The sequence below is a fragment of the Labrus bergylta genome, chromosome 9, assembly GCF_963930695.1.
Source record: "Labrus bergylta chromosome 9, fLabBer1.1, whole genome shotgun sequence".
NCBI lineage: Eukaryota > Metazoa > Chordata > Actinopteri > Labriformes > Labridae > Labrus > Labrus bergylta.
The window spans coordinates 15641740-15655187 of NC_089203.1; the positions used below are offsets into that span (position 1 = coordinate 15641740).

A 13448-nucleotide genomic window follows, 5' to 3' on the forward strand; every position below is an offset into this window, starting at 1 on the left:
AGACATCTATGTATATACAGTATATATATATATATATATAAACACCTTTTTTTCAGTATGTGTTTAGGATTCTTGCTGCAGGTGTGTGGGTGAACATGTGTGTGTGTTTCTGCCTGACGTGTGAGCGCCCATGAGGCAGCCAGGAGTGGGAGGCCGAGACGCACCGCAGCTATTTATAGGCTGCCGAACCTCCACTCGTAAAGTGAAGGAGGGAAGGAGGGAAACCTTACACAGCGTCCGACACCTAGATCTGCAATGCAGCACAGGGAGGGAGGAAGAGGGGAGAGGGAGGGAGGGAGGGGTGAGGGTTTTGGGAGGGAGAGATGATGAGGGGTGGGCAGAGTTTGTTAATGAGAAGATGTGGATGAGATTGAATAAAGTAAACAAGAGGGGATGCCAGAGCTTTAAGGCTCTTATTTTTGTAAATGTCTCTTTTACTGCCTGAATGAAAATAAAATCCATGAGGGGAAGAGGCACGCTTCTGTCAATCAGAGATGATGAAGCAAGGGGGAAACATAGAAAAAGTGTCTACATTTAACTTAGCTGACGGTGTATAATTCACCACGAGCAGGAAGACCCTCAGGGGAAAACCAGAATGTCACTGAGTTTGATGTATAACCATGAGTCGACCTCAGCTTGACCGTTTATTGATTGTAGGCGACTGTTGACTGCTGACTTTATGCAGAATGTAAAAGCTGGCGGCTTAATGCAGAGCACGGCGGCTGAAGGAAGGTGTAGATTTCAAACCCTTGCATCACTGAGCCAACACAGTGCTGACACAGGCGGGTCGGATGAAAGCACAGGGGAAAGGAGTTATTAGTCAGGGAAAATGTGTGCGCGTTAACGCGTGTGTTCACCTGTGTGTCTCTGTTATCGCGCCCTCAGTTGGTTTGGATGTTAATGGATTTACTGATATAGAAAAGGAGTTTAGATGAAAATGGACTCCTGGCCCTCGTATTGCTTAGGGCAGGATGATCAGTCTTATCAGAGCTGCCTTCAGGGAGGGTTTTGTTACAGCCTACCCACCTTTTTATTGTGTTTAATTTGGACTGAGCTTAATTTGTCTGCATGTGCGTGTGTCTGTCTGTGTGTGTGTGTGTCTGTCTGTGTGTGTGTGTGTGCGTGTGTGTGTGTGTCTGTCTGTCTGTCTGTCTGTAAGTCTGTCTGTCTGTCTGTCTGTGTGCGTGTGTATGTGTGCGCGTGTATGTGTGTGTGTGGGTCAATCAGTTCTCTATTTACAGTTTGCATAGCGAGTCAAAACCTGAAGAAGCTGCATGCTGTACTCATTTTCCATCAGATCAATCAATCTTTATGTTTGTGCTCCTTCAGGTCCACGATTACCTCCGCAGCAAGTTGTGTTCCCTTTACGAGAACGACTGCATCTTCGACAAGTTTGAGTGTGCCTGGAACGGCTCCGACAGGTACCTGAAGTGTCTCATAGTCAGCCTTTCTGTGGTGTGTTTCTGTACCTATAATACCCAAACATCCTCCAGATGATAACATGCAAACATGCCATTTCACATTTTGTGTGATGATTTATAATTAAGGTAGCAGTCACAGTATCATATAGTAAGTAAGAGCAACTTGCAGGCTGGAGGCAACAATGAATCAATGTGAAGGATAATGGTTTTGAAAATGTATATTCAACGACATATCTGGTTAAGTACTCTACAGGGACGTCTGGAATCATCTTTGTTTTTTTTTTATTTCAACATCAAAAACAGACATGATGTGATGTTACAATGAATAGATATAGATCTAAAGGCCATTCTTATCAATGAAGATGAAAAATATGTTTATTTATATGCACACAATGGCACAGGTCAGGGTTTGGAGAAAAAACGGCCACAAGAGAGAAGTTGATTTTGGCTGTGACTGTAGTAATAATAACTTTAATCTGTCCCGAAATGGGCAGGTCCTTTGGTGAGTGACCAGTGTGTTTAAAGCTGAGAGACAGTGGTATACGAACAGACTGAGAGAGACAGAGAGGAGTGTTGATAGTTTTTGAGTACACTTGCTACTGATTGCGGGGCTACAGCAGAGTCAGAGACCCTCAGTCCCCCCTGTGATGTAAACGTAACGTGATGTTAAAAATCCAAAGTGTTGCTCGCAGCCTCACTGACAAAAAAAAGCCACTTTTCCTCTTAATTCAGCCATTGTCTTTTGATTAACTTATGAAATCAATTTCTGGCCTTGTCAACAGCCATGTTCAGACAGGTTTCAGTTTAATTTGTAACAAAGGGCCTGCAAGTTGTCCTTTGAGATGAAGATTTTAAGTGCATAGATTCTGAAATGTTCCCCTTTAAAATGATTCAGTAACAGAATATTTTCCCATAAACAGAGTCATCCAGGTTGCTCTGTATAACCCTGGAACTTAAAAGGGCACAAATTCAGAACTGTTTCCTTAAAAAATAGGATTAGAGAGAAAACCAATTGTTTGTATGATTCTGGTTTTGCAGAGGAACCCAAAGAAAATAAAAACTGGATCCTTTATCTCATTAACTCATAAAGGTATCTCCTATTTTCCAGCAATTACGAGATGATCATCTGGTAATTACCAGATCCCACTTTAGCAGGGATGCAATTCAAATGCACATAAGGACGGGAAGTAGATGTGCAGAAGGTGCTGCAGCACGCCTGAAATCAGGCAAAATGAAAGCCATCCTCTTACTCATCTTTGTGCACACGTTGTTGTTTTGGAGAGGAACGTAATCACAGTGATCCAGATGTCTGATCATCCTGTCAGATAGAGTAGCATCCCTAGAGGTTTCCCAGGAATATCAGTGAACATCAGTGAAAAAGGGACTTCAGACTGTAGTTACTGTACCCTTAATTGTAACCTTTACTCTCCTTTTCTTTTTGTCCAGTGTGATCATGACCGGAGCCTACAACAACTTCTTCCGCATGTTCGACCGGAACACCAAGCGCGACGTGACCCTGGAGGCGTCGAGAGAGAGCAGCAAACCCCGGGCCGTCCTGAAGCCCCGGAGGGTCTGTGCCGCCGGGGGAAAGCGCCGGAAGGACGACATCAGCGTGGACAGCCTGGACTTCACCAAGAAGATCCTGCACACCGCCTGGCACCCCAACGAGAACATCATTGCCATTGCCGCCACCAACAACCTGTACATCTTCCAGGACAAACTAAACTCTGAGTTGCATTAACTAAAGGATGTCAGCGTCTGATTGTGACGAGTTTACACCTGAAAACAAAACTATGCCAGAATGTCCACATTTGCAGTCACACACCCAAAGGAATATGCCTAACACATACACACAAATACACAACTAGGTCTACTCTTACACACTCCCAGCCTCCCAGGACTGAAAGGACCTAAAAAAAAGGGCTAGAAAGGGAACAGGCTGGATTACACAGTGGATTTCTTGATTGTTAACCTCTGGATTGTGCTTGATGGTGTGTTCATTGCTACAGTTCTTTGGACTGGAGAGACGTTTACATGTTTGTCTTTTCTTTGTTTGATTCTTTGGGCACTAGTGCTTTCTCCACCTCCTCTTGCTCTTCTCCTTTCTGTATTTGTGTGCTCGGGCAAAGCCTATTCTTATCCTCTGCCCACTGTTTTGTGTTACAGAAACCCTCCGTGGTTGTCTACTAGCGGTACTGATGAAAAAAAGGGGCATTTACGTAACTCGCTGTTTGTTTAATTTCAGATCAGCTGTCCCTTAACTCGTTTTTTCCCCCCTCCTAACATATTGTTTAATAATGTTTTAGGTTGTTATTTTGATGAGAATGAGGGTTTAACAACGATGTGTGTGATGTGAAAGGATGAACTTGGGACCCCTTCCCCTCAAACCAAGTGCACTCAGATGCCTCTGAGCTCCACTGGACAATGTTCAGAGAGCTAAAACAGCCACCGCCCTGCGGAATGAAGCAGAAGTGAATAGATGATTTCACCACAGCCTAATATGAGGACACACACTCATATCTGCTCCTCACACTGTGTTTCAGTCCTTAATGTTTCCTCTGCTGAAACTTCCCTGATGTGGATTCTGCTTCTGGTCAGGGGCTGCGTCGTGTGCTACTTTGCCGTGAAACACAACTCAAATTCAGCAAGAAAAAAAGAAATAAACATATAAAAAATGAACTGAATAGATCAACAATCAAGCAAAAAAAAGATGCTGCATGTAAAACCAGTTAAGCCTAGGTGTTTATAAATTGACTGACTGACTTGGCTGCCTTCTTAACCATTTAGACCCAGCTGTACAAAGGCTTCTGGGGCCCCCGGGCCCCGTGCAGCACGAGTTACCATAGATGACCGAGCTCTCCTACCTTTATTTGTGTCTTCAGGCACTGAAGCATGTTTACCAGTGTTCGGTTTGTACACGTACATGTACTGTACATTTTGAATGAAGCCGTCCAAGAATCAGTTTATACTCGACTGAAGCTGAGACGAAGAGGAATGGGGAATGTTTTCATTAATGTCGTTCTCTAAAAGAAAAAAAAAATACAAAAAGGGCCTGGAGGGAGTCTGTAAATATGAACTCTGTTTTTGACATGTTTTAGGTTTAGTTTTTTTAATATCCACAAACAAACATCATCATCTGTATCGCTGATCGCCTCCAAAGCTGCAGCAGAGATATGCTACTTTAATCTCTTCAGCCTTCCTCACTGATTACTTTTCTGATGTGCAGAATCTTTTATTTTTAGAACAGTCTATTCTTTTATTATCCTCTTATTTTTGACAAACTCCGTCAACCAAGTACCGACCAAACTAATGTCGAGTCACTTATTTATGTGTTAATGTATGTTGCGGACAGCATTGTCAAATTGTTTTTTTGTTTTTTTTTCTGAATAAAGATTTCAACGAAATTGCATCCAATGAGCGTACATTTGCGATTTTTATTGTTGTAAAAGTATTTGAGTCTAACACAAAACTTTCAGTGCCATTATGTGCCATTATGTGCACACTTTATAGCTCCAATTTATATGGACCAATGAGGTGTCATCATTAGTGATAGCAGTGAATACATGAGGTCTGAGGCTCCACCTAGTGACAAAACTAAGTTATTACAGATATGAAAGAAAACTTACTTTATTGATCCCAAACAGGGAAATTGTGGTGTTGCAACCTTCAGGCTGGGCCCCGTATTAACTGTTTCATTAGGTCATGCTGATGGTGACTATGCACAACACTGGGATCCGTAACTTTAAAATGGTAATCAATATGAAATAGCAAGTAACCACACCTGTGCTTTTCTTACTGCTTTATGTCAGATGTCTTCAGTGAGCAAAACAAGCAGCACCTGCTTCTGACAGGACAACAAAAAGCACAAAGTGAAAGTATTTAGTTTATTGGTCACAGTACAGAAAACAGTAGTGACATCCTAACCTACAACAGATCAACAGTCAGGGGCTGAAAACATTTATTCAATCTCTGCACAGCAGAAACATAGAAAATCAAGGGACGAGAAAGAACAGAGACAACGTTGGAGAACACTTCTCTGTAATAAATACAAGTACAGCTCCAGATAAGATTTATTTTTTGAAGTGTAAGCATTAAAGAAATGATAAAGTCTTATCTCTACCTAATTTACTTTAAGTTTATTAAGGCACTTGAATCATTGAAAATTCTTTCCAAAACCAGCTAACATACTTGACACAAAACGATTAAAGCTTAATGGCAAAGGAAATCGAGTTATCATCAGCATCGAAGACTTTTTGTTTAAAAAACAAACAAAGACAACTTTAGGCCGGGGACAAAACTAAGAGAGGACACTTCAGAAAATCAAACTGAATTATAAATACTGATCATTTTGGAAACACGTTTTTGATAAACATGTTAAAATGATCGCATCAGAGATAGTGTTTTGTTAAGAAACAAACAAATAATAAATTACATCATTAAACTTAATGAAATGCATAACTGACCACCTTCAGGGGTTTAGATGATTTTTTCATATTTTGGTGTTAGGCATTACATTTTTAATTCTTAAAAAAAACCTTATTGATTTAATTTCTCTCCCCTTGTGTACATTTTTATCACATTGTATTTTGAGTTCTCATACATTCTGGCTCAAAAGCTATAAAATTGCAAACACACACTCTCTGGAGTCCAGACTGACACTACAGTAGTACTCAGCATCTGTCCACCATCCTACAGTTCATGTCAACTGTAATTCTAAAAGAACAGTGTAGTATTACCATTAAAGTGATCCTCCTGGAGATAGTATCATTATGCTTCTAATTTTCCCACAGGTGTGTTTACTGTGGGAACTCCTCCTGTGTCTCTGTTTCAGAGTGCTGCTCCAGCTGAGCGGTCAGGAAGGGGTTAAAGAAGAAGTCAAAACCAAACTGCAGAGCGCTCTGAACCGTGCCCCTCCAGTCGTGTTCGATCTTGTACTGCCTGCGAGTTGTAATGTTGGCATCGCTGCATGACAAGCAGTGAATGGCCTTAAGTTCAAACACAGGCCATTTAGAGCCTAAACGACCCTCCAGTATGGTGCTGAACTCCACCAGGCTGCCCGTGTTTAAGTGTAAAAGCACAGACTTAAACTCATTACTAGCTCGCAGGACTATGTCCTTAGTGGCATCTTCGTCCTCTATGATTGTCCCATTCTTTGACTTCCTCTCCAGAGGCATTCCCATCGTGACCTCAAATTTGTAATGATCGAAGCGTTTGATGTGGCACTCGTGCTTGGCCAGTCTTTTCAGTTTACAGAGGGGGTCTTCGGGGCGAGGGGCCGGGGCAGGCAGGGGCTGCGGCTCGGCTGTTGCGTTTTTCTTCTCCTCACATAAAGGGTACGGCTCTCCATAGAGGCACCGCATCCAGTTGCCCAAAAACACAGGCATTAAGTTGATCACCGAGTTCGGCCCGTTCTCGATGTCGGTCACACGCACATATTTGAAGCGCCCGGTCCAGGTGACCCGATGTCCTTCCAGGTGAGAGCAGAGAATCTGAGTTTGAGCCATGTTGGAGTCTTTCCAGGCCAGAGGGCCGCACATGTTGCTGTACTCGGGCCACGTCAAGGTGGAGTTATACACCTTCATGCCTTCAGACCTGTACACATACATCCAGCAGAAGAGCACCACCGCACTGAGCCACACTAGGATGAGTTTGACGATGCTGCTCCCCGACAAGGAGCGGAAAACGACTATGGGGTTGAGGCTAAAGCGGGTCCAGAGCCTCAGCACGACTGGTACGAAGCAAACGGTCAGCGTGACCACCATCTTTGTCAGCTCCAGAGCGAGAAACCACTGCAGCAACTGGATGATGAACATTGCAGCCAGGCCCAGAGAGAGAACAGGAAGAGCAAATAGGAAGAGAAAGTAGCCGACGCATGTACGGATGAGTCCTATAGCAGAGGCGTTATTGAGGAACACCAGGCTGAGCTCACACCAGGTGAAGCAGACTAGATAGGGCACCAGGCACAGGTAGGTCCCCTTGAAGCCTCTCAGTTGAGCCATACGGAAGAGGAGATAGAAAAGATGCCCGTACAGCAGCCACGGCATCCCCAGGTTCAATGCCACCATGTCCCCTAGAGGCACTTTGATGAACGTCATCCCAAACAGCCTGAGGAACCAGAGGGAGTCCGGCAGGATGTGTGTGAGTGAGCATGCTCCGGAGAGGAACTCTGTGAGGAGAGCTTTACGAGCAAAGAGCTGAGCCGATGCATGAAGGCTGAGGAAGGCGGTGAAGGTGAAGAAAAGAGCGACAGCAGCAAACTCCGAGCACGGGATCCAGGATTTATCAGCAACAGGGAAGGAGAAAACCACAAAGATCACAGAGAGCAGAAAGTACCTGAGGACATAAAAAAAAACAAGACGATATACTGTCAGCTTTAATTCAGAAACTTTCTTTATTCCTTCTGATTATTTTAAGAATAATGAATCACCTTTACAATGTCTACCATACTACATGTTCATGCTGTTGTTGGTACATGTTCAGGGTGAAGAAGATAAACTAAACTAAATTACTTTTTGTGTTTTCTATTACAGCTAAATTAAAAAAAAAATCATCCTCAGCTTAGCATAAACATTTTATCTACAAAACTAAGCTAGACTGAAATGTGTTGTGAAAGTCACAAAAGAAAGGAACAGATCTAAACTTAATGTAATATAGAAATTCAACTGTTAAGAAAAAATTGGACAACAATGCAAAGACTTGATGTGTTTAACATGTCAACAGAGATGTACTTACAAATAAGGCTCTAAGTGTGTCCAACCAAAATTGGTCTCAGCCTGCTCCAGATCCAGACCGGGTTCAAAGTGAGCCAGCAGATCAGTTAGGGCCCGAAAGTTCTCCCACGCTTTTGAATTCTGTAGAGAAAAGGTGCTCATCAACTTCTGTTACTCGTACTTCTGAGACAAGTTCATCCACACTCTAGTACAAAAATACAAATCTTTAATTGACATTTACAAAGATCCCATAAACCTAAAATCAGTAGCAGTGTTTCATAAAACAAGCTCTAAGTGTCCATCTTCACTTATCACTGACCTGAAATACTCGCAGTGTGCAGATGACCATGGAGAAGAAGGAGAGGTAGAAAACCAGTAAAGGTATGAGGAAGACGAAGAAATCGATGGTGAGGTTGGAGATGATGAAGAAGAAGATGAGTGCGTTGACGTGGTGAGTGGGGATCAGAGCACTAAGCCACTGCATGCCAGCCCGTGACGCCCAGTCAATGAGGTGCTCCTTTATCTCTAGCAGAGCGTACAGAGGGAACTTCAACAGCTGGAGGAGGAGAGGAGGAAGAGTCAGTGCATCAACCAGGTACCAAGAGGAAAACATTTATGCAAGTTCCCTACTTGACAAAGAATGGCCTCTGAATTAAGTTTCCTCACACCTATAAATAAATGTTTAACTCTGATTTAAGTTGAGACAAGGCCCATTTTTCTCTTCAGCAGGCACAAATTCTGGAAACAATAAATGGTTAATAATGCTAATCCATTCCTCAGAACTCATTACTGCATACATTTGCGATACAGAGGAAATAAAACAAGAATAACAGGTAAAAAACAGGCAAGGACAGCAGAAACCAGTCACACATCTTTCCATGTTTCATGTCTACACTCCTGCACTTTAACATAAACCACTGAAGTTCCCTATGTCAATACTGTTTATTTACAACTCTGTTTTTGCACATTTACATCTACCTGCAGCAAATAATGTTGTATTTAATCTTTCATATTTAAGACTAGAAGTAATGCTAAGTTAAATCCTGGATGCATATATTATCATTCTTAGTTTTTATATTTGAAGTGCTTATTGACTTTGTGTTTAATATTATATTGTGTTTATTTGCTAATGTTGTGTGTTTGGATAACCTGCAGCTGTAACGCCACAATTTCCCCGTTTGGGATCAATAAAGTAATTCTATTCTACAAATGTGAGACGTTCCTACCTTTTGGTGTAAAGGCAGCTCATCTGGATTCTTCACCACGACATCATCGTCGTCCTCGTCACCTCCTGCTGCAGCCATAGCCGTCGAAGGTGAAACACCCTGAGCGTACTTCTTAGTCATCTCAACAAAGTCGTCAAGACCCACGTGGGAGGAGGCTTCAAGGACACACAAAAGAAACTATTTGTTACTCTCCACGTCATCCCAGTTCTCACAACCAACCACCCACTCCCCCATACCTACACCTCCCAGGTCCCACTCCTCTCCTCCTTCCTCTCCACACAGGAATCAGTGGGTGGGAACGGAACAGATGCTGAAGTGTGTCGAGACATTACACCACCAAGAGTATCGAGTCCTAAGTTCTTGATGGGTCCAACTTCTTTGACACTCATCCAACCCTTCCTCGATCCCAACTTGTCCCACCCCTCCTCAACCCCCACCCATCCTCCCATACTCTGACACTTTAGCATATTTAAAATGAAGGTTTTTTTTTTTTAGTGTAGTATATTTAGTTATCTTGAATTATCTAACACAAGAGAAATGATTGCCAAATCTAGGATAGGCAATGATAAAACGTTTTCTTCTCTCTGCTTTGCTAGGGACACTCAGCTGTTCTGGACCATGTTTTAAACCACACATACCCTCACTGGACACCAAAGACTCCAGGACTCTCCTCTGTTTCTTGGCAGAGCTGTTGAGTGGACCCGGGGAGACCGGTTTACCTGTAAATACAAGAAGGTAAAAAATTAAATAAAAACCTTAACCTGCAGCTGATCTAAATTTCTTTGTCTTTTTTTTAAACAATTTGCTATATGTTGTTCTGTGTTTAATTATAAAAAATCCCGTCATACCTGGCTCTGTGTGGACATGTTCAACATTCTCTAACATCTCTGACACGGCCACAGACTTCTTCCTCTCCGGGTTCAGTTTCCAGTACATCAGCAGAGCTGCTTTCCTGACTCCTCTTTCAAAGCGTGTCTCTGTGCACAACTTCTTCACCTCCTCAAAGTTCTCTAGAGTGATGCCTGAAACACAAAATGAGCACCCTGATTAAGAAATGTCTACCACATCAGATGAAGGGTTGCATATCTAATTTATACCGTCAAATCAACAATTTGAGCTGTAATGATGGTAGCAGGGGGGAGAATTTGGTACCTTTCCTGGACGCCAAGCACTGTTGCAGCAGTCTGACGGCATCCTTGCGACCTTGTTTAGCAGCTTGGACAAGCCAAGTGACCGCTGTGCAGTTGTTCAGCTCCTCATCTTTTTCTTCTGCCAGTGCCAGGAAGTAACGTCCCATCTGGACAAACACACACACAGACTCTTATACCTGCTCTGCAAGCATAAATGTGACCCGTCCTTCCCACCCAATATGTCACTCTGAAATAACATTTTTCATTACTTGGCTGATCTGCTGTGTGCCCAACATATGGTAAATAAAGTCAACAGCAATAGAAATATGTTTCTGTGACACTGACCTTGGTCTGTGCTTTAGCATCTCCTGACTTTGCTCTCTCCTCCAGATCCTCAAAACTGACCTCCTCCTCTGGCTCGTCTGACAGAAACAGACAATAAGTGACTTAACATGCCACAGATTTTTTTTTTTTTTTAAAGGTGCACAATATACTTCAAATTCTTAAAAACAACAGCTGACGTCTTATGTGGTTAGAAGTTTCAATTTTGTCTACTGGGAAAAAGTAGATAAAACAAAAGGGCAATTAACATTAAAAACATTTTTAAAAAATCTTCTTTTGTCCTCATGCCAGTTTATCAATTTGCCACATTTTAAAACGACGCACACTCATGTGCAATGTGCCAGTCAGTGACGCTGGTGATCCCAGAGAGTGAGAACAGAAACAGCATCTCCACTAAAAGGATGTGTCAGATTTCTTGAATTTAAAAGTGAGGAAATCTTTCCAGGCATGTATACGAAGAAAAAGATTGAGATAGCAACAAACGTGGAAACACTCTCCAAGATGTAAAAAGCCTGCTGGATGTAAGTGATACTGGTGAGTGCAGAGGTGGTCTGCCTGTGCCTGACACTGTGGAGCAAAAGAACATGCAATGTCGATCTGCTGCACCCAGCCTGATCCTCCACCTCAGCCCCAAAATAACTGTTTGTTCAGGACAGTCACCAGCCGCTGCTAGCTACCCTGAACACACACACGCTTACACAGTGATGCAATCTGTCTCCTATATTTACATGTTAGATAAACTATGATTTACTTGACAGCTGGACAAAGCGAACAAATCTAATGGAAAACTGTTTCCCAAATGAAATGGCTGAGGTGTTAGGTTTCATACCGTCCACTAATCCTCCATATTTAAATATCTAGGCATCACTGCCAAGTCACGCAACAAATGAAAATGTGATATTCCCAATGCAGCCAAGAGATCTATAACTATGGGAACTTCACATTCAGGATATAGTTGGTCTGAACTCATCAGATTCTATATAAAGATTGGGATGAGAGTTTTTTTTCCACTTAAGTCAGCAAATGTCTACGGTTGCCATGGTGACACTTCAGCACAAACAGTAAACTGTTGGTGTCTGCTGCACTGCAATGTGAAGTAAAGCTATGTGAAGCAAATATGGATGTTTTAGACGTTTTTTAAGGTCAAATTGAGTTTGAATCTCACCTGATTCGGGTGTAGGAGGTGGCTGTGGAGCCTTGGCAGCCGTGGAGCCGTTTGCGGGACTTCCCGTAGAGATTGCGTTGAGCTGAGATCTGCCCACCAGAGAGGGGTTCCTGATGGGCTGGCGAAGAGGGGACACAGGCGGCGTTGACAGCGAGGAAGAACGAGAGGAGAGACCAGGGGACGTTCGAGGAGAGGCAGCCGAGGTAGATGACGATGAGGGCGTAGCTGGAGGGGTAGGCATTGTGAGTTTTGGCTTGAGGCGGTCTGATGGCGGTGTGGTTGTGGTAGAATGTGAGCTGGAAGAGGGCGAGTCCGGCCTCAGTGGGGAGGGAGATGAAGAGCTGGGTTTTGGGGCTGCTGAGTTGCTAGTCAGCAAAGGTTCCATGGCTGAAAATAGCAACAGACAGCAAATCAGTCAAAAGAAAAACTTAAATCCCAATAGAAGTGATTATTGAAAGAAGCTGAAAACAGCAAGGTTATTTGTATGTATAACAACAGAATGTAAAAAAGGAAGATATTTGGTGGAAAACATTAGACGGAAAGAGGGTATGAATGAGGAAGTGATGGTGCCCCTGGGGTGAAGTAAGAGGTATTCTGAAATGACACTTTCTCTTTTTATTTCAACACTCCTCTCTGTCGGCCTCAGTAGTGCAAAAACACAAATCACTAAATTTCTCCAGGAAAGCTCACCAAACTTAAACTTAAATGAAGTGGAATTGTTAAGACAAATCAAAGCTTTAATGCATTCACATTAAACGTAGGCGATGTGTGAACTCACACTAAAATAACAGGATCTTTAAAAACTGAGCAAATCCACGTTGCATTTGAGTTTAGTTTGACTTTGTGATGTATAACCTTTTGTTTTCCATGAAGGCATTCCTGACACGGAGTCTGCAATCTATTTATGGCATTATCAAGTGAGCCACACCAAGTAGAAACAGAGACATCCTTGAAGTGCCCTGACTGGAAACGGGATGAGTCCTGTCCTGTTACAATTTAGGGAACCCCCCCCCCCCCCGCCCCCCCCTTGGCCCAGCAGGAAAAGGATCAAATGACATGTGGTATTCACTGGAGCTCACAAACAACTTAGTTCTGGTCTATAAGAGTCATATATACAGTGCAACAGTCTTTATATAACCGACATGTAGTTGACAGTGATATATGTGGCAGGCAGATTAAAATAGTCAGTGTTTTGTTGCTAATGCTAACATAACCATCAAACATGTCCCTGCTGTTGTCCTGCTCACCTTTACCACGAACACGCCTTTTTTTTTCTTCTTATTCAAATCCTCTGACTGCAGCAAATGCTTCGAGAAATATCTCCGTTTCTGTCCTATTCAATGTCTCATTCTTGTCTTCTTTCGCTTTTAGTAATGTCCCCCCCCCCTACCTCGTCTGTCCGCTGGCTCCTTTGTGATCATACTATAAACACCAAACTCGGGAAAGTCTGCCAG

The 13448-nt window shown here is 42.8% G+C and overlaps 2 protein-coding genes across 2 annotated transcripts in view; one reads left to right on the top strand and one right to left on the bottom strand.

Annotated features, from left to right (window-relative positions):
- The window catches only part of LOC109993022 (serine/threonine-protein phosphatase 2A 55 kDa regulatory subunit B gamma isoform), a 28362-nt gene extending 23527 nt beyond the window's left edge, over positions 1–4835 (top strand). The window contains 2 exon segments of the mRNA XM_065958509.1: positions 1330–1421; positions 2868–4835. Of these exon segments, the coding sequence (XP_065814581.1) occupies positions 1330–1421; positions 2868–3162 (387 nt within the window). The 3' untranslated portion in view covers positions 3163–4835.
- Positions 4836–5291: 456 nt separating this feature from the next.
- Positions 5292–13448, bottom strand: wfs1b (Wolfram syndrome 1b (wolframin)). Its single transcript, XM_020645867.3, has 10 exons — positions 13242–13448; positions 11995–12381; positions 10833–10909; positions 10510–10654; positions 10206–10379; positions 9996–10076; positions 9358–9512; positions 8451–8687; positions 8154–8272; positions 5292–7754 (listed from the first exon to the last, which is right to left on the bottom strand). Exons 2-10 carry the CDS (start codon positions 12377–12379, stop codon positions 6218–6220), a joined length of 2910 nt encoding a protein of 969 aa, XP_020501523.2. The 5' UTR covers positions 12380–12381; positions 13242–13448; the 3' UTR covers positions 5292–6217.